The 25,049-nt window shown below is 41.9% G+C and overlaps 1 protein-coding gene across 1 annotated transcript; it reads left to right on the top strand.

The window, feature by feature from the left end:
- Positions 1 to 19,754: 19,754 nt before the first annotated feature.
- TLR5 (toll like receptor 5) lies at positions 19,755 to 22,434 on the top strand. The gene has a single exon (XM_081997383.1). It carries the CDS (start codon positions 19,762 to 19,764, stop codon positions 22,342 to 22,344), a length of 2,583 nt encoding a protein of 860 aa, XP_081853509.1. The 5' UTR covers positions 19,755 to 19,761; the 3' UTR covers positions 22,345 to 22,434.
- The last annotated feature ends 2,615 nt before the right edge of the window (positions 22,435 to 25,049 follow it).

Raw genomic sequence — 25,049 nt, 5'->3', positions numbered from 1 at the left:
TCACCTGATGCTGTGTGCGCTGTGTGATTCCTGGGGAGTTTCTGCGGGCAGAGACCCGAGCTTACACGAGTGCACGCGCATGTACACTCACATACAAATGCTGGACAATTCAATAACATGAAAGCTGTCACACGCCAATTTACTACAGTCCCCACACTTGAAAGGTATTTAGGTTAGTATAAAACCAGGTTTCAGCTCCTGTCAGCTTTTCTTTGCAGAATACAGGGAACTGCTGCCTGGCAGGCAGGCGCTGCCTAGACAAAGGTCTCCTTCTACTCTGAGTGGCCTTGGGGGGAAGCCGCTGCTTCGTCTGGCTGGCCTGGCAGCAGGGCCCAAAATAGGGATTTGCCCTGTACAGCTGTGGAAGTCAGACAATCGAGGGCTGTATTTTTTGTGTATATATATATATATATATATATATATATATATATATATATATATATATATATATAAGTGTGGGAGTACATTTTTCTCCTACTGCCTACTCAGACCTGCAGAGCAGGCTGAGTCAGTTCCTCAGACACTACCCTTTTGCATATTTTTACCTTATTTTTAAGAATCCAAAACAGGGTAAGCACAGCTCCGTGCTTTTTTGCCACGATCTGACCATGCTAATTTCAAGAGATGAAACTTTGGTTTCAGCATGTGTTAAAAAGAAAATATTGGCATTTTCAAGCTAAAATGCAAGATGTTGAATTATTCTCACGTTGAGATGACTAATAGAGCACGTCCATCAATTGATCAAACTTTGCTAAGTTAGACTTTACTGATCTTGCTCTTCTCTTTTTTGCTCAAATTAAGAGAGTCATATTTGTAATTGAACTCAGTGGTAGCCAAGGCTATAAAGGCATATAAATGCAAAAACTTGCCTCTCCAAAGTCTTCAGTCTCACTAACTATGAAGCTCACTGAAGCACATTTAGATCAAAATTGACACTAACTAAACCAGGAAAAAATTAACTCACAGAGGTTCATTTTACATCATCCTGTATTGCATAGAGGGAGAACAATTATCTTTGTACATGTAGAAATGCATCTTTTCTTATTCTATCCATTCTGTGGACAAACTGTCGAGTTCACTGCTTTGATAAAAGCTTTCTAAAACAGTTTAATAATTCCACTCAACATAACCCACACTGTTTGGTTGTTTTTTAAAGCTGGAGGTTTACTAAGAATATCGCAGATTTTCTTATGTTTGTTGTGAAATCCAGGTGGGAAAATACAAAATAATTCTTGGTATTTAATATGATAATTCTAACTGAGACTCTGTCGTGGTTTAGCCCCAGCTGGCACCTAAGCACCACGCAGCCGCTCGCTCACTCCCTCTCCCGCAGTGGGACAGGGGAGAGAATTGGGAAAAAAAAACTTGTGGGTTGAGATAAACACGGTTTAATAGGACAGAAAGAAAGAAGGGAACAACAATGATAATAGCAACAAAGGAATGTACAAGAACAAGTGATGCCCAATACAGCGATTGCTCACCACCCAGTGATCGACAGCCCGTCCCCGAGCAGCAATTTCCGCCCCGCGGCCAACTCCAGTTTATGTACTGGGCATGACGTCGGATGGTAGGGAATATCTCTTTGGCCAGCCTGGGTCAGCTGTCCCGGCTGTGTCCCCTCCCAGCTCCCCGTGCATCCCCAGCCTCCTTGCTGGCAGGCCAGCACAAGAAGCTGGACTGTCCTTGACTGCTCAGCAACAACCCAAAACATCAGCACATTATCAACAGTTTCTCATCCCAAATCCAAAACTCAGTCTCACACTAGCTTCTGTGAAGAAAACCAGCTCTATCCTGGCTGAAACCAGGACAGACTCATAAGGTAAAGGAACTTAATGTCATTACCTATACAAGATATGAAAACACATGTCACCAGAAATAATGACCTTATTACAGTGTTGGTCTTGTGTTGGTAGAAGCCTACTTTAGAAGAAGCCTGTGGGGAAATGATCATGTGTTTCATCTGCCTATTGTACATTATAGGCAAGCCCAGAGGTTGCCTATACAATAAGAAACACATTTGGTAAATGTCATATAAGAAATCAGTTATTTAATGCATTAATCACTAGAGTGCAATTATAGACCTTACTTTAGAAGGCATTAGTCATTTGCCATAGATAACCTTCAGTGGCTATAAGAATTTCATAGTTTGAGTTCATTACAACTGGCAAATGATGTTTGTACAACCGGCACACACAAGGGCCTGTTCTTTGGCTGGAAGCACATTTTTGCAGTATTAAATTCAATCCATTAAATACAAGAAAGAGCACCTGTTTGGGTCTTATTTCAATAAAGATTATATCCTGGTTGCATTTTAAGCGGTCTTATAAAGATTGCACATTATTAATGTATTTTATTAGCATGTTGAAAACAGAGTGGGATATACTGGAATTGTTAAAGCACATCAATAGAAGACATCATAGCTGGTGATAAACCATAGCAATAAACAGCCTATTAACCTGTTGCAGTCTTTATCAAAATATGAGACAAATTACTATTTGTTATAAAATCTGTTAAAGCATTTACTGACCATTTCTAAATGAACCTTCATATATGGTATTTTCTTGAAACTAGTAATATGATTAAAATTAGGTATCTCAGTGCTTAATGTCAAGAAGCTGGATAAATCAAGGACACAGTAAAATTCTGTAAGTAACTGTTCCTAATTTTTGGTGTTTTCATGTGTATAGTGGAGAGGATGTCTTTTCTTTTTACCTCCTTCCTAATGCCTTACAGTGTCTGCTACATGTCTAGCTTGCTATGTGTATGTGACTTGCATAAGACAACAGAGGAGCAAGAAACATGCCTCTGCTCAACACAGGCACCTTGGCAGAAAGACAACTTTTGTTTTAGTTTCCATCATTTCTTGCAAGTGACAGAAAAACACGAGATGGTTGTGTAGGTGTACCTTTTGTCATCAAAATAGAACATGCTCATCTGCATCATTTGGAATTACATTACTTCCTCTGTGCAAGAAGGCACTTAAAGATGTCAGCACAGTGCTACAGAAAATACAGCTGCATTAACAGACAACTTAGCTGTTTCCTTTCTGAGTTACACAAGCACAATAGCTGAATATACTGGTACCTTTTATAGAGTCCTGTGATATACACATTTTAAACCTGGAGGTTTTTAATAATTGAATCAAAAAGATTTAATCCAGAAGCAAGTCTGTAGCTGTAATAATACTGTGTGAGCATTACTTAGTGATAAATCAAAGTCAATGCACCAAACTAAAAAAAGTTCCAGGTCGGATTTTCAACCATAACTTGGCAAAAGCTTTTGCAAAAAACACTTCTGTAAATTTGTGACTGCCTGTTAACAGCTGACTGTACAACAAGCAACAGTGCATACCTTTCTTCCATGCTGAAATGTACATTATATATTAAATAAAAAGACGCTCAAAGACTATAGTCATGAAAGGATAGAAGTCCTGCTTACCTGCTGCTTCAGCCCCTTCTAAAGTTTTTCTTCACAATCTGAAACTGGCTCAGCTGACACGTAAACTGTCACCAGGTTCTAGGCCTTGCTTCATTAACTTTAATATAAAATATCTCAGCCTTTTATGTATATACACAAACAGAGGCCTAAGCTGTCAGGATCCACAAAAACCTAGGTGTTCCCCACCTGCATCAACTAGCTACAACAACAGGATTATAAGTGAAGTATCCACATTAGACACACGTTGAGATGTGTACACTGGGGGCAAACATGTCTCAATCCTGATGCTGGTTCTTACTGTCACCACCTGGAAAGAGGTGCTGTGGTGGCAGACTCAGTAGAAATGAGACTTACTGTCTTTTCCTATTAATTATAGCTGGGAGTAATCCTGAAAATATTCAGAACTTCAGGTATCCAGTTCCATCTGTTCAATTACAAGTGACAGCAGCAGGACCAACCAGAAAATAAGTATTACATATTTGAGCATAAGTATTACAACCGTTCCTCACACTGTAAATTTGTCCAAAACAACGGGTGCTTCCAGATACTTCTCTAATATCCCATGTGACCTGAGAGAATTCTGTAGGGCTTTTCCTAAACTGGTTTATTTGGCTTTGTGCGATTCCCTGTGTTTTGTTTAAACACAGTATTCCAAATTTAGCAAAATCACTTCTCTCCAGATACACAGGCCCTGTCTTCAGTGGCCTTAGAACTATTGTTTCAGTGCCTAAGTGTGTTGTAATCTCTCGCCTGATTTAACATAAGTAGAATATATCACAGGCATACAGAGAGCTACTTACACTTATAAGTACTTAATACAGGAGTGACATAAGTATCAGTAATTACAGGTACATAACCCAGATTAGCATGAAGACAGGCACTTTGGTGCCATCTCTGGCCCAATCGATTCCATACAAAGCAGAACATCTTAAGCAGGAAAGAGTGAGAATTTCCTATCTAGATATCCTCATGTTGTGGTGGAACATCAGGGGACATCATCTGACAGTGGGATCAAGTGCACCCTCAGCAAGTTTGCAGATGACACCAAGCTGAGCGGTGCGTCCAACATCCCTGATGGACAGGATGCCATCCAGAGGGACCTGGACAACCTTGAGGAATGGGCCCATGTGAACCTCATGATGTTCAACAAGGCCAAGTGCAGGGTCCTACACCTGGGTCAGGGCAACTCTCAGTATCAATACAGGCTGGGGGATGAAGGGATTGAGAGGAGCCCTACCAAGAAGGACTTGGGGGTACTGGTGGACAAAAAGCTGGACATGAGCAAGCTGCAACATGTGTGCTCGCAGCCTAGAAGGCCAACCATATCCTGGACTGCATCCAAAGCAGCGTGGCCAGCAGGTTGAAGGAGGGGATTCTGCCCCTCTGCTCCTCTCTGGTGAGACCCCACCTGGAGTCCTGTGTCCAGCTCTGGAGCCCTCAGCACAAGAAAGACATGGACCTCTTGGAGCGGGTCCAGAGGGCCACAAAAATGACCAGAGGAATGGAACACCTCTCCTGTGAGGACAGGCTGAGAGAGTTGGGGTTGTTCAGCCTAGGGAAGAGAAGGCTCTGGGGAGACCTTATTGCAGCCTTCCAAGTACTTAAAGAGGACTTCTAAGAAAGATGGGGACAGACGTTTTAGCAGGGCCTCTTGCAATAGGACAAGGGGTAATGGTTTTAAACTAAAAGAGCGTAGATTTAGACTAGACATAAGGAAGAAAATTTTCTCAGTGAGGGTACTGAAACACTGGCACAGGTTGCTCAGAGAGGTGGTAGATGCCCCATCCCTGGCAACGTTCAAGGTCAGGCTGGACGGGGCTCTGAGCAACCTTATGTAGTTGCAGATGTCCCTGCTCATTGCAGGGGGGGTGGACTAGATCCCCTTTAAAGGTCCCTTCCAACCCAAGCGATTCTATGAGTCTATGATCAGGGACAGAAGTAGAGTTCAGATCCTATTAGGAAGGGAAAGAGTCTGGAAGAAGCTATCTGACCACTGAGTGGAGGAATAGGTGCTACAACTTGCTGGGAGTTGTGAGCAAGAGCTGCCTTAGGCATTTAATTCCAAAAGAGGTTGAGAGTTGTGCAACCCCAAGAGAGTGGAGTCTTGTTTTATTTAATAGGTGAATCTTAAGGCATAACCCTCAGTTCTGCACTTCCAACTGTCCAGATTAGGTCATGCTTCAGTTTACGTGATGTATATTGTAGATCAAATGTTTTAGGCACCTATGTCTCCCATCCAATGTTACTAAATCACCAGCTCACCGCTGCAGATAAGGCCAGGCAGCGGTGTTGTCCTGGTCTCAGCCAGGATAGAGCTGGTTTTCTTCACAGAAGCTAGTGTGAGACTGAGTTTTGGATTTGGGATGAGAAACTGTTGATAATGTGCTGATGTTTTGGGTTGTTGCTGAGCAGTCAAGGACAGTCCAGCTTCTTGTGCTGGCTTGCCAGCGAGCAGGCTGGGGGTGCACGGGAAGCTGGGAGGGGACACAGCCGGGACAGCTGACCCAGACTGGCCAAAGAGATATTCCCTACCATCCGACGTCATGCCCAGTACATAAACTGGAGTTGGCCGCGGGGCGGAAATCGCTGCTCGGGGACGGGCTGTCGATCACTGGGTGGTGAGCAATCGCTGTATTGGGCATCACTTGTTCTTGTACATTCCTTTGTTGGTATTATCATTGTTGTTCCCTTCTTTCTTTCTGTCCTATTAAACCATGTTTATCTCAACCCACGAGGTTTTTCCCAATTCTCTCCCCTGTCCCACTGTGGAAGCGGGAGTGAGCGAGCGGCTGCGTGGTGCTTAGTTGCCAGCTGGGGCTAAACCACGACAGGTGTGCTAGAGTTAACTCAGAAGTGGCCACTTTTTCAAACAGTATCAATTTCCAGAAATTGTATTTAAATGGAAAATAAACATTTAAATTACTATAATTTTTTAAAATAAAAATTACCCTGCCCTCTCTTTTACCCCCCTTTTCATTCCTGGATTCCTCTTTAAGAATTACAGTAACAAGCAAATAAATCACTTCAGCTACAAATCTATCATTCAATCTTAACTTCTTTAGTAAGCCTAAGTATTCTACTTAGCGTAAGATAATGTAGAAAATGGAATACAATGACCATTAGAAATAGGATAAGAAAGTGAGTAGAGGATCAGCCACTTACAGTTAGCTTGGGTCAGGCTAAGGATACATCAGAGGGTCAGCCATACTTGTGGTAAGAGACAGAGATGAGCCAGCTCTTTCCACCTGCAAAAGACCAGAAGAAACAGCTCAAGCACCAAGCAGCCAGCAAACACGGATTTTTACATTGTTTAGACTGAGATCATAGAATCATAGAATCGCTTGGGTTGGAAGGGACCTTTAAAGGGGATCTAGTCCAACTCCCCTGCAGTGAGCAGGGACATCTTCAACTAGATCAGATTGCTCAGAGCCCCATCCAACCTGACCTGGAATGTTGCCAGGGATGGGGCATCTACCACCCCTCTGGGCAACCTGTGCCAGTGTTTCAGTACCCTCACTGAGAAAATTTTCTTCCTTATGTCTAGTCTAAATCTACGCTCTTTTAGTTTAAAACCATTACTCCTTGTCCTATTGCAAAAGGCCCTGCTAAAAAGTCTGTCCCCATCTTCCTTATAAGCCCCCTTTAGGTACTGGAAGGTTGCAATAAGGTCATGCTGCAATAAGGAGAAGAGTCGGTGTGATCATCTACGGATTAAAACGTTTACATTGAGCAATGCCAGTAAAAGCTGGTTCCTGCAGCCCAGCTGCACCCCTCAGCCTGGTTTCCCCTTGCCTAACCCCTTCTCGACATTGAGCAGCTGGTCTTAGAAAGCCAGGCAGGATTTCCACTCTGATGGGGAATTTACCTGTCCGTGTCACTTCATTGCTGCCTTTACATGTCTACCCTTCATCTTTTAGATTTTTCTTCCATTCCAATAGCCACCATTTTCCTTCATCCTTTAGCCCCCGCAGCACCCCACTTGAGTATTGTCCTGGCTTTCATCTACCATTGCGTTGCAGGTGTACGCAGCTTAAGCACTCTTCATGTCTTCTGCCGCTGTGAAAGCCGCTCTCTTTGAGGCGGGCTCCTTCAACTGGAAAGCCGGGGTACCCCCGCTGCTGCCCGGGCCCACAACCTCCCTGACACCGCTCCACACCTCGACCGTTTCATACAGGCTGAGTTTTTGAAAACGCTTTCTCACTTCAGCCGGCTGGTGTGAGTGAGGGGGGAAAGCGAGCAGGGTGACAAACACCGGTGCTGCTCTCTGCGCTATGCCCGTTCCCACTGCGCGGCCGTTGGGGCAGGCCCCCTGAGCTCCGCGTTTCCGTTAACGGCCGCGCCGCTCCGCCCTGGGGGCGGGGTGGCCGCAGGCCCGGGCGGCGGCGGCGGCGGTAGTGGCGGCGACGGCAGCGGCGCGGGCCTGGCCGGCGGAGGTGAGCGTGGGCGGCGTGAGCCGGATGCCGGCCTCCGGCTCGGGGGGGTCTTGCTGCGGCCAGGCCGCGGGCGGCGACCGGGTGCCGATGGGGCGGACCAGCAGGCGGGAAGAATGCAGTAGCCTTATCCAGGTCCTTCGCAGCCCACCGTTGTCCGAGTGTCAAGCTTCCACCCTCTGCCTTCCCTCCTTGAGGCACTAAGAAATAAAACGTGTTATCCAGCCTCAGGAGAATTTTTTGGTACCTGAGTTCCACTTCACATTTTTCAAAACAGTATGTTATTCGGCATTCCTTTTTTTTCCTGGGCAGACGGGGATTGTTACACTCATTTTAAGGGGAAAAAATAGATACGTAGGGTATAAAGTTCCTAAAAGGCAGGAAGGCATCTGAGGTAGGACTTGATGAGGCGCAGCCTCACCTCCACCTGATCTTGGAAGAGTAGAGCCTGCTGGATGTCAGCACGGAGCCCAGCCCTCACTTCAGTATTCGAGCACAAAACATTTGGTGTCAGCAGACAGCCAGCAATGCCTTGGTCTGACAAAGCTGATTAGTCAGCATCTGCTGACATGGTGTTTTGATGGAGGCATGCTTCTAGCTCAGACCCAGCCCAAAACGCAGCAGTGGCTGTTGCTTTGTTTTAAGATGGAGCAGTGAACTGTTCCAGTATGCCTTTAATTCAGTGGCTTATGGCTAGGAGCATTCACCCAAGTCATGGGAGAGTTCATGCAATTCCATCATCTGCCTGAGGGCAAATGAGACATACGTCTTCCTCCTCATTGTCAACAGGCTCTTTCTGGCACTCTTCAGCTTCCTTTGGAAGCTGTGTCATTGTGCAAGAACTTCTAGAAGTTGATGGAGATGGTAAGGGGCAGGAACTAGAGGGGAGGGCAAGAAGGGCCTCCAAGCTGTTCTCTAAGGATGGTTTCTGGGTTGAACATGTGTGTAGTCAGAATATGGAAACTGCTTAGAGCAGATCTCCTCCCTCCCCTCCCTTGGCCCACATACAAAGCATCCCCCAACCCCTCATTAGGCTGAAACATGTCTTCAATTTAGTGAATCTTGAATGTTATTCACTCATTTGGGAGAGCTGTAACAGAAGAGGAGGAGAGTGCCTCCAGTCCAAAATAACCAATGATTCCACGATTAATGTGAGATAAAAAGGGTTTGGTATTGCATTGTGCAGAAAACAGTTGAGTGTAGCTGTTTTACATAATAGATTAATGTGCTAAGTGGAGACATTGCTAGCTTTCTCTCCAGAAAGAGCTGGGTAGGGACAGAATTTAAAATACAACTTGCATGGGGATTTGTGTTTTGGCAGGCCATAGGTGTCAGACTGCACGTCTTTTATGGATGCAGAAATCAGGTGAACATCTTTCTACATGCACTGCATGGAGTGTATAATTTGGTCTCCTACTTTCACTCTAAATGCCTTTCATACAGGTTAGCCCTGTGTGACAGCTGTTCTTCTTGGTTGAGCTGGGACCATTTTGTATAAGGACAATCAGTAGATAAGCACTTGACCTGGAATATGTATGCAGGTGAGCCCTAGGACTCTACTGCCATACTGTGAATCAATGAAATTGCTAACTCACCAACAGCCTCACACAGGAACTGTTTCAGAAAGGCTACTAGCTACTTTTCCACCTTCTTCACTTAAGTCCCCTTTGCACCACAGATTCTACAGTACAAAGTTATGTCAGCTATACTTGTGAGCGTAATTTTCACATTTTTCTCCTCCACCACCAAGTTAAGAGCTAACTCAAATTTATCCTGATCTAAAGCCTATTTCAAAGAAATTCAGAAGGTATCCTTTCAACAACTCCATTCCAGGAAAGAGTGGAGCAGGTTTCTAACTTCACTTAAATGCTGGGCAGATTGGCTGCCTGTCTCTCTTTTGTACTATATTTATGGTCCTTTTGTCACAGGACATTTGTAGCTTGTTATATTTTGATTGCTTTTTTAAAAAGTATGTGCAAAAAACATACTTGCAAAAGCAAACATCTTTATTATCAGTTGTTCCATTTGGCTCCACATATTTAGGTACCTGTCTCCATACTCTTTTAATAGTTAATAAATAAATAACGTGCCCAGATTGGGTCCCAGGAGCACAGGTGTGGCAACCATGCCACTTCCCCTCTGGCTAGCATATAGTCATCTTTGCTGACTTCGCCTACAGAACCACTGGCTGCTGTCTTATGCCTGACCACTATTTCACAGGCATGACAATGCTGATGAGCTTTACAAAAAGGTTATCTTTGCAGGTAGGGCTGTACAGAGCCGTGCTTGTGACGCTGGGAGTTAACAGTCTGAATGCTGCTTCTCCACTGGCTGCTCTTTCCTCAAGAATTTCTGTCCCATCTGTGAAAGCTGGCCTCCTGTAAGTTAAAAACTCAGCTGTCATTCTTGACAGTCCTTTCCTGTTATCACTTTGATCTTTTCCAGGTGAGAGTTTTAATCCTGGCTGCTTCTAATTATCCTGTGAGCAAAAAGAGGGACATTTTGTCCCTGGGCTAAATCCAATTTGTGAAAAACACAGTCCAAAATGATAGCTAAGAGGGAAGGGAAACTAACAGGAGGGAAATGCTACTTCCTTGGAGTGGCTTCTACTCTAGACCAGGGAGTTATCACATGACAGTTTTCAAAGAAAAAGAAAAGTCAACATGGATTCAGGGTGTGAGGCAAGAATACCTGAGTGGTTGACTGTGAACTGCCCATGGGTGGTTTGTGCACTTTGAACGAGCATTCCTGCTGGGAAACAACTGTAGCACCCAGTTGAAAAAAAAAACAAACAAAACAAAACCAGGAATCTTCAACTGTCCTCACTGAAGCCTGGAGAAGTTCATTTCCTTAGGACCTGGAAGAGCATAAGAAGCCTTTTTGGTCATCCTCTCAAGGCTGGCTGAGGCTCGCTCTGTGTTCATCATCCCCACAGGGGGAGAGGAGCCTGGGCTGCCCGATGCTGGCAGACAGACCAGTGCCCAGCACTGGGGTGCTTCGTTGGAACAATCAGCCCAGCTGGCTGCTCAGGCAGGGAGAAGAGCAGGCTGGCTCTGCTCAGGAGGGAGACACTTGAAACAGTGTTAGCCGCTAAAAACAACTGAGCGGGGGCCTGGGGCTGCAGTCTGGAGATAGCACTTCCCTGTGCCTATCCAGTTTACTCCTGAGCCCCAGAAAAATAGCCCAGAGCATGTTTCAGTCTATACTTTCATGTTTATTTTTCCATCCTTCTGGAGACTGCTTTCTTTCAAAGAACTGTTATAATAAGAATAGAGGAATCACACTGTCTTTGTGTGCCCACATTTCACCATATAATCTGAGAGGATATCAAAACAAATAAATAAATACAAACAAACAAACCTAGATGATGCGCAGGAACTAGATCATTACATCCCATAGGTAGCTTCTGATTACCCAAACTGGTGGCTGTTTTTTATAGTCCTTCTGCACTGTCAGGTCATTAAATGCCTTATTGTATTAGGTTTTCCCCATCAATGATAGGAACTGTCACAATACTCTCCTTATAACATGCTTCCTGATTTTAAGTGGGAAAATACTGTATTTGAGTTCAGCATTCAAGCAACTTAAGGGAGACGCTGAGGGGGTGGGAAGGGGCACATTCATTAATCATCTGGTGAATTAATTGGCTAGAGGGGCCCCATGAAGAAAAGTGTGTTTACACTGCATAGCTTTTTATGAGCACAAATGCATATATTATGATGGCTTAGAGCCTGGGCAAAAGCTTGGAGCTTTATTTTTGTTTCAGTAAGTACACTTGATCTACTCAGATAACAGCAGCTATAAAAATTTTCACAATAGCAGTTGGCCTTTATCTGGCCAGTCTAAGAACAAAGGCTTACTGTTTGTGATATATCTTTCAAGATCTTTTTTATGGCCTAGATGAATGTTACAAACAAACTTCTTGTCAGTAGGCTTTCTGTTAAATTAAAAGAAAAAGGGTGCTCTTTGGAGGTCTTTGAGTTGTTTTCTGAGAAATTTTGCCAAGCGCCAAATACAAATAGTCCTTCTCAGTCAGTGTGTATCACTAGCCTCTGGGAAAGATGCCTATAATTGTTGCCATGAGTGAAGAAAAGAGTAATAATATTAGGGTATTAGACTACAATATTTTATTTGTTCTGCACTTTCTCCAGTAAGTAGAACGACTCTCAATTCCCTACAGAATTGTGACATGAATATATAGGGAAAACTGAAGAGGGAGACTTTCATTTGGATGGCAGGAAGGAACCCGAGAATTGAAGAAGGAGACTGAGACATATTTGCCTATTCAGGTGAATTTCAGCAGATTTTAGGCAGCAAAGTCCCCAAAATCTGATCCAAAAGGCCCTTCCTTCAGTCATAAACCCACATGGCACCACTATTTCTGCTGCTGCTCCAAGTACATGTAAGCCATTCCACAGGAGGACCCCAGGGTGAGGACCCTTGCACAGTGATTGCAGGTGTTGCAGAGATCAATATGAAAAACACATTGCCAAGCAGGCCTTGGGGGGGCACCCTGCATGGAGCAGTTCTAGCAGAGCTGCAGCTTTGAATCTAGTGCTGGGCATACTAACCACAGACATTTTCTTTCAGACTTTAGCCAAGGAAAGGAGAGGTCTCTGATATTATGACCCAGTTAGACCATTAAAGGAAGTGGAAGACCTGAGTACTTAGCCTTCCTCAGTCTGAGAAGCTTCAGTCTGGTTCTCACTCAAGGAAACTGCTTTAACTACAAGGCTATATGCATGTGAGTATGTTAGGTGACGGTACCTTGTATCTCTCCTGCAGAAGCTTGGCTGTGCAAACAAGAATGCAAGAGCTGTGAGGATTTTTTGCTGAGCAGGGGCTGGAAGATAAACTCCTTGAATTATTTCGGAGTAGAACATTGCTTGCTTAATTTTGCTCCTTTAATCCAAAATGCTAGTTTAGCTAAAATCCATAACCAGACTTCATCTTTAAAGCCCAGCGTTGAGTACAGAATTAGCAACTGATGTTATAACCTCTATTTCCCTTTGTCAGTACATGCCTCTGGTATAATGTTGCATCCAATCAGTATTCCACCTTGTTTTGCAGAATTGGAGAACTATAGGTAACTCCTCAGCTCTTCTTTTAGCATCTCCTTCCACTTTGAGGTACCAGTTTCCAAAGTTACAGCCTCTAGCCTCAATAGCTTTGATTTATTCTCAGAAAACTTGAAAGTCATAGGTAACCAGCCCAACTGTTCTTAGGTACTTTAGAGGAAGTCTCAGCCTCGTGACATATAAACAAGAGAGACAAGTTTCCATCATTTGCAGTTGGGTTTGCTTCTTATTTTCCTCTTCCCCCCCCCCCCCAAGTTTGCTTCATTCTGTTTGGGTGTTTCCACAGGAGGGTCAATGCAATCCAAATAAGAGAGGAGCTGCACTAGCCATGTACCAGGGATAGGGCACGTAATTGTGCATGCGCTGTGTTAGGTTTGTGCAAGCCTTCTAGTCTTCATTCTGAACCTTTGATCAGGGGTTACTTTTCTGACTGGGCAGCTAACATCCAGAATTCCCCAGGCAGATAACTTAAGTCTTGTCTTTACATGCAGACTAAACAGCAATGTGGAAAGAGGACAGATGTGGTAGGTCATATTAATGTAGGAGTTAAACCCCCTTTATATGGCGGTGCACTTGGTCCATGCCTAAGCCAAAATACAGTGAAAAGAGAAAGGGACTGAAGAAAAGAGAAAGAGACTGAAGAAAAGAAGATGGAGATGGGAACTGAGATCATTCATTGACATATCAAGTCTCAGGTCAGGAGTAGAGTCTTGCACAGGCTCCTGCAGCACTTTGGGTTGGCTGAGCTGCCCCACACTGCTAAACTGTGAGAGACCATTTCAGCCCTAATTGCCAACAAGCAGTATGTGTGTTTCACTGTATCTTACAGCTCAGCTTTGTCCTGTCAGCATGGCTGAGTAGTAATAGACTGTTCGATCTACCATAACCCCTTTCCCAGAGCTGTTCCAAGCACCTTTTATGCAACATGGCCAAAGAACAGTTAAAGATGTACAAAGATCAGGTATTTAAACTTTAATACTATCAGGACATGAACATTTTCCTACCATTTTTTCTCAAAAGTAAACTGGGTTTGAAAGAGGAAGGAGGGGAGAAGAAAGAAAGGATTTCTTTGACTTTGGTTGGATTCTTATTCCAGAACTTGTGTACTGAATCAAGAGGCCTTTGAAATTTCAGAGTCCTCCTAGCTGAGATTATCTATACTGAGTCAGGCTTAATCTGGAACTAAGCAAAAATGTCCTCACTTACCCAAAGGTTCCAAACTCCTCCTGTTTATTGTTTTCCTTTCCCAGTGGGTCTTTCATGCCCGTGTGCTTTGTACCTGCAGCTGATTTCTTTACTGATACTGTTTGTGAGTGCTGCGCTTTGACAGCTTCTGGCAGAAAGATCTGGGGTTAACTAGCTCCTTTAGGAATTGGTTAATCCCTTGTCCCAAAAGGATTTAACAACTGTCTGTTATTTCTGGTCTGGGAAAGACATCCTGCAACCTTTATCAGTAATGTTGGATGCCATGTACAGGCACAGTATGCCAGAACAATTTCATATTAAGAGCATAACTACTTCAAGCAGAATTCAGAATCTGTATGTGGGCAGGACCCCTAATTCATTATATCACAACTGTAAACTTTGTCCATCCCTATCAGACAGGACAGCTACTCTGCTGAACATGAGAGGGACAGAAGTTGGCAAGAATGTATTTATATTAGTATCTCATAATTAGAAGTAAAACATTGAAATTGTATGATTTTCTACACAGAAACATCTATTGCTGATTAGATTTGAAACCAGAGAATTATTTTAAATCTTAGAATTTGCCAGAAAGCAGAAGTGTGGCACCAGTCTGTCTAGAAACTTATTCATAAACAGTGCTGCAAACTCAGTGTAGTTTAAGTTAGATGAATATAAAACAGTCTCTGTTCAGTTAGCTGGACTCTGGACATATACATGTACAAGTTGGTCAAAATATATTTTCAAAACATTCACAAGAAAAGTTGTACACTGATGATGAAAGCAGTGTGCATATCAAATTTTAAGGTAAATCAGTGTAATTTTTCACACAAACCCATCTCACTCTGGAAAAAATAATAAGGGTCTTTTTCTCTTCGGTGCCTAATGTTTTTGGGTATAGAGGGGAGAAAAGAGCACTATCCTCTATGCGTTGATATTACAGGCAAGAAATACACTGTGAAGTTGTTTAATCCTATCTTTCTTTCTTCCCTTTGTCTGGGGAGCTTCTGTGCTACCTGTGACAACTAATGGTGTTTCACAGAAAGACATCAGTGTAACAGCAGCACTTGTGCAGGCTCCAAGTGAGCTCTCACATCTTGCTGTCCAAACAGCAAGACCCTTAGCTATGGAGCTAAAGGGAAAAAAAGCCTTCCAACTTGGCAATAGGATTAACGTTTATCCCTTAATCCTAAAGCAGGCTTGCGGCCATTAGAGATGAGATTCCCATACACTCATCAAAAGATACTGCTACCTTTCTTATATATATACTCTACTGATGTGTGATTCAGTGACCTCCAGAAAATGGCCTGGATGTTTCTGTGAAAATCAGCATGAGCAAAAAATTTACTTTTTTTTTTTTGTGCAGATAATGAAAAATTTACCAGCTTTACCTCTGTCTTTACCTTTTTATCCATCAACCACATCCCAAACACCTAAATGACCAGTATTCTTGATCACAGGACTTCATCTTTCTGGAATTATTTCAAGAAATCTGTGCTTGTGGTGGACACACAATTCCACTGGCTGACCGAGACATCATCTAGAAAAAAACTCCTTAGGAGGATATCATGATCACTGCAATAGGTTATTGAAAAGATTTTTAAACTCAGTAAATCTTATTGATGATTATATCAGAGTGGTCTTCTCTGGAGTCCACCCAGATAAGCCAGCACTTCTGCTGCTTGGTTCCCCAAAACCTATGTCTGATAACTGAGAACCATTTAGGCCAGCTGCTCATTTTGGTAAGCACATACAGTACATGTTTGTTCACTGCCATTGGCGTGTGCTGGTTCATATTTGACCTAGGGTTATGTGGCGGAAGCATGGGAGGCTGCTGAAGAGAATAAGCATGCTACTGAATGCTGCACAAAAGCACTTCTAAGACCAAAATTTTCCTTTCAGACCACTCTCTTAAAAAGCAATCAAATATTCTCACCCATCAGCAAGGACAAAAATCGGGTATGTATGTAACCCATTCTTTATTTATGTAGACACCAGTGCATTTTTATTGGGGGTGTGGAAAGGGGAATGGCGAATCCTTTTTAACTCTCGATGGGAGAGTTGTCACTCTAACTTCTTTCCTGGCTTGTGTACATCGACAAGGAGACAGCCTTAGTCCTCCCCTTCAGCTATACTTCAGGTCCTGCATTACTGACAGCCTCTGTGGATGTCCTAAGGTGTACACAGCTTTGCTGAGATGGACAGGCACTATTACAACATCCACTCTCAGGTGCTGTCAGTTCCCTTCCTTTTTTGCTGTGTTAGTGAAGGTGTTTCTAGGTGATTTAAAACCAAATTAACAAAACTGAGTTTTATAAAAAGTTAGTACAATAGCGTAGGTCAGTTCCAGATGACTCAAAGGATCTGCATCAGCCTTCCTTGATCCAGACGCACAATTCCTGAGGTGGCTGAGACCAGATCTAGAGTATTTGCATTCTGTATGCGCTCACTTGCTGCCTTTAGATCTAGGCAGAATATCCACCCTGCATTGTAAAAGTTCCCATTGCTCAGAAACATACCCTGCTTAGGCCTTTCCACCCCAAAAGCATTTGCTGTATTTTTCCTCTCATTCTTACTTTTCCCCTTCCCTTTATCACTCACCCCTTCTGACATGAACGCAGTAGAAGGAAACAAAATCTCACATTCTGAGCTCTGGTTCACTAGACTTCATTGCTCCAGTTTTCAATAACGAATGAAGCATTTACATATCCCTTCATCTCCATGTCCATGCACAGGCACGGAACGGAATGGGATGATCATCATTTTGTGGTAAGAATATTCTTCCCAAAACGTTTTAGGTGCTAATGTACAATGGTGAAGGGCTGTATAAAATGCTACGTGGAGGCATTCTGTTAAATTAAAAATCTTTGCTGTCCTCATGAGAGCGGTAAGAGACATTACTTACTGCCAGCATCCTCCTCCTGCTCATAGAGGGCCAAGATTCGTGGGAGAAGGTTGTAACTTAGTGCAGAAAAAGTTGGGGGAACAAGGAGTTTACAAATGAAGTCTTCCTTGTCACCAAGCCAGAGTGGAGGTAGAGCATAACAACTGTTAAACGACTGTTAGAGACTTCTTTAACTTACAAGAATGAGGAAAAGCAGATAAGTGTAAAAGCAAAGGTGGCTAGAAATATTTCACCATTTTCTTACAATAAAAATAAAACTATATTTTTAAATGTAAAAACAACAACGTATTCTAATTCTTCCACTCTAAACATTTTGAGCTTTTTCTTATGGTAAGTTGATATACGTCTCTTAAATTTTGACTTCCAAAGTACTTTTCATTTGTCACTGCTTTTGGTGGTGCTGTGATTTTGCCCAGACTTTAAAAACCAGCCATAGCATTTGGGCAAATACAAGGAATGGAAATGTAAACGTCTGAAAGATAAATGTAGTTTAAAACTATTTGTGCTAAATATGGTGTCAACAAGAACCATTGTAATAGTTAACAAATAATAAAAGGGAAACTTGGTGGGGTTTTTTATGGTTCAAGCAGAGAGACCAGTAAAAAGTAAACAAGATCTTGAATGACCTGCTGTATATTTAGTTGTGTCTTTTTTAATAACCTACAAATTTATTATTATTAATGACTATTCATTATTTATTAATAACCTAATTTTGTAGTCACAAAGACAAACATTATAGAGTGTACTGTTTATAATGTCCCCTTCTAACAGTGCATGCTAGGTCAAAAAAAGAGGGTAGAATACACAATTATTTTCTTGTACTAGGAATTATTTCACATAGATGCAGTTAAAATCTCTTTTGATACTCACTGCCTGCAATTTGCTTTTCTTTGCAGCACACCCTAAATCTCCTAGTAAGACAAAATGTGAATGAGATTTGAATGCCAGGACTTCAGAATTGAGCACTCTGTCCTATATTCATAATGTCTTTTACTTTCAAGAAACAGATCCTGTCCCAAAAACATGAAATTGTCTTTAAAAATGGCAAGATTAGTATTTGAAGTTGCAAGGTATGTGTGTTTCCCACTTGGTGTTTGAGCCTCTAGGGTGGAAATTTGCAGATTCACTCTAGCAGTCACAGTTGTTATAAGGTTTTAGTATAATCAGATGACTTTGAGAACTTCACCAGAAATGTTAGGTACAGTGAGATTGTGTCAGTTATGAGATTCGATGGTACCGTAATTTCCTTGTACTTCGTATTTAGCAGATAGTCTCTAAAAAATGGCTAGCTCTTTCACTTGGTATTTGCAATGGAAATATCATAGTGGTTTCTACTGACATACTTTTTCATTTCCCAGAAATCACTTTGTATGATGGCAACAAGAATAAGATCATTTTAGTTCATGTGCAATATTCTGCGTAGAATTTTGTACTTGTGCTTTAAAGAAGCATTGTTCTCAAATCATAATAATAATTAGCAGGGTTTACCTCTTTTTAATTACTGGCTCAAAGCCCAACTTCTTTCCTCTCTGAAGTAGATTTACTTTGCAGACATTAGATGGCCATTGGGGTTTGGTTCCACAAGGATTTACACTTACTAATTTTTAAGCAGATTGTGCTGAAGGTCACAAAAATTCTTCCACTGGGTTGTCATTTCATTTCAATAAATTCTTTTTTAAAAGCAGAGGCAGGTGGTTGCAATCTTAGTTAGAAGTTTTGGTTTTTTTAAACTACAGTACACAACCTACCACTTTAGGGCTAACAGTTTGCTCTGTTCTTTACTGTGCTCAATAAAAAAGACCTTCCTTGCTTTGAAGATGTTTTTTTCTCCGATAAAGAGAGAGACAGGCAGACATGGCATAATGCGAGGAAAATCCAGAGTGGGACTAAATTAATAAATTAATTAATCAATTAATCAGTCAGCTGTGTAAATTATGTTATGCACCTTTTTGTATAACTTCAGAATTTACAGTTCAGGAACTGTAGGGTTTTTTTATGAAAAACTGTAGTATTTCATAAACATGAAATCTTGCAGCACAGTTTCAGGCTACTGCATTTTTTCCTTTCCTTCACTGTTAGCCTTGTTCCTACCTGTAGTTTCAAAACTTTTTTTACAACCCTTTCAAGAACAATTTCACATTGCAGGGTTAATCTGAGGCTCAAGGAGCCCCAAAAGAGGTCCCCCTTTTAAAAATTCGTGGCTGTTAAGCACTTCTGTGTGACAGCAATCTGAATTCCGAGTAGCCTGATTGCCCTCGCAAGGAGAGCGCTCAGGGAAAGAGCAGTGCTGGCCCGCTCTGTTGAGGTGACTGGATGACTGCACTTTTAAACCTCTTTGCTTATACCTGTTTGGATAACTGATTAAGGAATTAAGCTAATACACAGCACTATCAGTTCCATGACAAAAATTAAATAGCTAGGCCAAGATTTTCACACTTCCTAGTGGGGTTTTGGTGTGGCCCTTAAGGTACATAAAGGAGGGTTACTTTTCAGATCGTAGGATGTGCTCGCAATCTCCTTGCGACCCATCTTCTGACCAGCCAGTCTATCAGATGATGCCTGTTAGACTTCAGAGAAAGGATAAATCCCAAATCACTAGTAATTTTTAGTGTGACATTAGTCCTTTATTCTACAACTGTTAAAAGCGTGCTTTACAACTTACTGCATAGATAGCCAACTACAGAATTAATGCTTACTATTTTCACTTTTTTCACATAGATTCGTGATGTTACATCAACAGCTAGTACTTGTCTTTGGAATATCACTAGCTTGTAATATATGTGCATTTCGAAGCTGTTATTCAGAAGCCCAAGTCTCCCTATATTATTTCTGCAACCTCACAGATATTCCACTTGTGCCAAAGGATACAGTGAAGCTTTTGCTAACTTTCAACTACATCAGACAAGTGACTGCAACTTCCTTTCCACTGCTGGAGCACTTGTTGCTGTTGGAAATTGGAATGCAGTATGTCTATCCTGTTACCATAGGAGAAGGAGCTTTCAGGAACCTGCCAAACCTTCGTGTCTTAGACTTGGGATTCAATAGGATTCTTCAACTGGATCTTGATGCTTTTGGGGGCTTGCCAAGTCTGACTGTACTCCGTCTGTTTCAGAACTACCTTGGAGATTCCATCCTGGAGGAACATTACTTTCAAGATTTGACCTCGTTAGAAGAATTGGATCTTTCAGGGAACCAAATCACAAAACTTCAGCCTCATCCCTTATTTTATAATCTAACAGTCTTGAAAAGTGTGAACCTGAAATTCAACAAGATATCCAACCTGTGTGAAAGCAATCTTACCAGCTTCAGAGGAAAACACTTTTTATTTTTTAGCCTCAGCTCTAATAATTTGTACAAGACAGACGAAATGGCCTGGGCGAAATGCCCAAATCCTTTCAGAAATATTACGTTTAACTCACTAGACCTTAGTGGCAATGGGTGGAGCACAGAAAAAGTCCAATATTTCTGTACAGCCATTAAGGGGACTCAAATTGGTTCTTTAATATTTAGCTCTCATACAATGGGCTCGGGATTTGGCTTTAATAACTTAAAAAATCCAGATAATGATACATTTGCAGGATTAGGAAGAAGTGATCTTCTTTTCCTTGATATTTCAATTGGTTACATTTTCTCTCTCAATTCTTTAATCTTTCAAAGCCTTGGTAATCTGGAATTGCTGAACCTTTTCAAAAACAAGATAAATCAAATCCAAAGGCAAGCATTTTTTGGCTTGCGAAACCTAAAAACTCTCAATCTCTCAAGTAATCTTTTAGGTGAGTTGTACGATTATACTTTTGAGGGTCTACATAGTGTAACGTATATTGATTTACAGCAAAATCATATTGGGATGATTGGTGAAAAATCATTCAGTAACTTAGTAAGTCTAAAAATAATTGATCTTCGAGACAATGCCATTAAAAAACTCCCTTCCTTTCCACACCTGACCTCTGCCTTTTTAGGTGACAATAAGCTAATGTCTGTAGCTGGCACAGCAATAGCAGCAACACACCTTGAATTAGAAAGAAATTGGTTGGCAAACCTCGGTGACCTGTATATTCTTTTCCAAGTTCCAGATATGCAGTATATCTTCTTAAAACAGAATCGCTTTTCTTACTGTGTGAAGCATCATAATGTTATAGAAAACAATCAGTTAATCTATATGGATCTAGGCGAAAATATGTTACAGCTTGTGTGGGAGAGAGATTTATGTTTGGATGTGTTCAGGGCACTGTCCAAACTTCAGGTTCTACATCTGAATAATAACTACCTTAGTGCTCTTCCACAGGAGATTTTTAGAGGTTTAACATCGCTAAAAAGACTTAATCTAGCTTCAAACCTATTGTCTCATCTTTCTCTTGGGCTTTTTCCACAAAGCCTGACAAACCTAAACTTATCCGGAAACCAGCTTTTTTCCCCTGAGCCTGAAGTCTTTATGACTTTGAGTATTCTGGATATAACACATAACAACTATGTCTGTGATTGTACTTTAAAGAGCCTATTAGTGTGGCTAAACGAAACTAATGTAACCCTAGCTGGCTCACAACCTGACAGGTACTGTGTATACCCACCTGCATTTGCAGGGGTACCACTGTCATCTCTGACATATGATGGCTGCAGTGAAGATGAACTCCAGCAGACACTCAGGTTCTCAGTATTCATCTTCACCTCCGTCACTCTTCTAATGTTTCTGATGGCAGTCATCATTTTTACTCGCTATCGGGGGATTTGTTTTGTCTGGTATAAAACTATCACCAAAAAAATGACAGACAGCCATCCACAAGTAGCAGATAAAAGTGAATACAGATATGATGCGTATTTGTGCTACAGCAAAAATGACTTTCAGTGGGTCCAGAATTCTTTGCTAAAGCACCTGGATTCACAGTATTTTGATAAAAACAGATTTACCTTGTGCTTTGAGGAAAGAGATTTCTTGCCTGGGGAAGAACATATCAACAATATTCGTGATGCCATTTGGAACAGCAGGAAAACAATTTGCATTGTGACCAGGCAGTTTCTCAAAGATGGGTGGTGTGTGGAAGCCTTTAATTTTGCCCAGAGCAGGTACTTTTGTGACCTGAAAGATGTCCTCATTATGGTTGTGGTTGGGTCACTTTCTCAATATCAACTGATGAAACACAAACCAATTCGAAACTTTTTACAAAGGGGTCGATATTTGCGGTGGCCTGAAGATTATCAAGATGTAGATTGGTTTTTAAATAACCTTTCTTGCCAAATTCTGAAGGAAAAAAAAGTGCGAAGGAAAGCCGGGGGTATAGAGCTGCAGACTGTAGCAACACTCTCGCATTGATGGTGTATGAGTTGCTGGCTTTCTAAATATCTCATTTCCAGCTGTGCCATGGCAGGAATGGACAGAAGCTTGCTTCATCTCTCCTTGAAAAAGCAGGTAGAAAGATAACTATTTCAGTATAAAGTTTAGTAGTAAACATGGAGACAGCTTGAAAGGAACCAGCAAATATATGAAAGTGCAATTATTTTATGGACTATGACGCACATTTTCAGAAGAATTAAATGAATCACAGATGCTTCACATTTTGGATGCTCAGCCTCAGACACTTTAGTCCTGACTTTTGGCATACTACTTACTTACAGGCCAGTTTCAGTTAGAGAAGGATGCCCATGGCTGTTTTTTTTTTTTAAAAAAGAGCCCATGGTACTGTACGGGAGTGAGCAAGTATGCTTTCATGTATGGCCTAGCCTGACCATCGGTTCATGGATTACTTACTGCTGTGCCTTCTGAACTCTAACTTTTCATGGTCTGTTTTGAAGTAGAATCAGTGCTTTTCACCTTTATGCTTTAAATTGGTGTAACGCAGATTTTGTTTATTTGTTTTCTACTCAATTAGCTTCAGTTTCTCAACTGGAATGTACAAACTTTGAACTTCCCTTTCCCCTCCACAACTTCTCTGCTTGGTGGCAAAACTAGGGTCATTGGTCTACTTCATTTGCTGGTGTTTCAGCCTGCTGCTTTTTCAGTTGAGCTGCCTCCTGCCCTGCAGAGAGGAACAGGTATACCCTTCAGATCTGAAACAAGACTGGGCTTGAAAAGCAAACAAGAAACTACCTCAGAAGCCATGCGGGCTGTACACCGGTGACATGGCCCAGTGACTGCCAGACAGCCTTCACATTCTGGGACCAGAAAGTATGGGCAAGTGGTGTGTAATTTGCGTTGTTCTTTGTACATCCTGTGTCTTGATCAATTCTAAGGGTTTCTTCTGCTTCTATTCAAATATTTTTCTAGAGTCATTAATGCCTGGTACTCTCTTACCTCTCTAATCACTTTACCACTGCTTGTTCAGGTATGTGTCTTCAGGGTGTTGTTCAGGGTCATTTTAATAAAAATCTGACTTGGTGTTCACTGTTACAGAACCTGCACCTATTATTTTGATGGTGACATACTCCTTGAGTATACTGTTCATCTCGCTTTACACATTTATTCAACAACAGATTACCAAAATAATATCGGTATGGCCTCAGCGAGCTTTTTGCTGTAGTGAGGAAGCAGGAATGGAAGGTTTTATAAGCTGCCTGTCTGGACCTGAGCTGCAAACAAATAATACCTTCTTAACTATTTTGATAGAGATGAAAAAGTACAATCCACTTCATGTGAATGCAGTTGTTTGAGTATAGATGTGCCTGTGGCTGATCTAATTTACTCTCAGTACACCAGTATACAGGATTTCTATGGATAAAATTACTACAGTAAAATATTACTTCCTTCTCAACCAGCATAGTCATGCAGGAACAGAAAAGGGCTAAAACCTTGGGAAAATCTCCAGGTGGTGTGGGGCAGGGGGGAGATTAAAAAAGGGATTGACTGTGCTGCTGGAGCCCTGGGTGTCGCTGTTGGCTCAGGTAACAGCTAGGGCTTCCCAAACTCCTCCTGCCTCCCCTGGAGGCACTCCAGCTGCTGCCATCAGGGAGAAAATGCTGCTGCAGAGGGAGGGCTGAAAAAGAACCAGCAGCCCTGGCTTTCCAGAGCCCCCGTGGGCTGTCAGAAAAGCCACCACCTGCATTTCAACTCTCTGCATTTCTTACATTTCTCTGAAAATGTCCAACCTTTTTCCTTTTTTTTTCCCCCCAACCAGTGCAAATATTTATAGGCATCCTTTAATGTCAGAGGTTATACCAAGGAGTATTTCACATAAAAAACACTGACAGATAGCAAAAGCAGGAATGGATCTGTGCAATGAAGATCAAGTGCTGGTCTAGGCTGTTAGCCTATGGATCTGTACACGGTGTAAGCGATGGGAATTTTAAAAGCATACTTAAGAAATTATATTTGGATTAATGTCACAAAACATTTTTTGGTCAAGTGTTAATTGAGAGCCCTCTCCAGTAAGTATACCTTATGTATACTTACAAGACACTCCTGTCACTTCAGATACTTAAAACTTCTGCTAACCTATGTATGCAGGAATGACAAGAAATGCTTCTGTCTACTTCGTGCTTATGCCACTGGTGGGAGGTGGCTATACAAAACTTGCATTTACTTCAGTCTTTGGAAAGGTCTGACTTTTTACATAAAGGTTTTAATAAAACCTTTGGATGAAATTTCATTGTCTGCTTCCATGCTTATACACATTTTGGAAACTTAAAGAAATCAAACCTGTGTCAGGGGCAGCTGGGAAAACTTTCTACCACAGAGGCAGCTTAGAAACATAGAAGTAGCCCAGCCCACATCTGCCCCGTGCAAATTCTATCGCAAGGGGTCTACAAAAGGCAGTAAAAGGATTTTTGGAGAACATGCTGCTGAACCATTCCTGATTGTGGTTTGCAGGCATATGAATAACTGCAATGTCAAATTTTAAAGCGATCAGAAATAACTGTCTTTTTTACTTACTGTGAAATCACTTCAAGCCCGAGACTCTCAGAACAAATGCAGTTGGTACAGTCTGTCATATACAATGAAAAATTGACTTCAAATAGATCATAGGACCCTGATCACCACCTCTGTAGAGTCACCTATTCTTAAATGACAAAGCCTGGGGAATT

This window comes from Phaethon aethereus (assembly GCF_964289735.1).
Source record: "Phaethon aethereus genome assembly, chromosome: 3".
Taxonomy (NCBI): domain Eukaryota; kingdom Metazoa; phylum Chordata; class Aves; order Phaethontiformes; family Phaethontidae; genus Phaethon; species Phaethon aethereus.
Note: the sequence above shows the minus strand (reverse complement) of the source record. Positions and strands in the feature narration are given on the sequence as shown.

What these genes read in the sequence shown, in the direction of transcription:
- TLR5 (XM_081997383.1), top strand. Translation starts at nt 19,762, where the DNA reads ATGTTACATCAACAGCTAGTACTTGTCTTTGGAATATCACTAGCTTGT.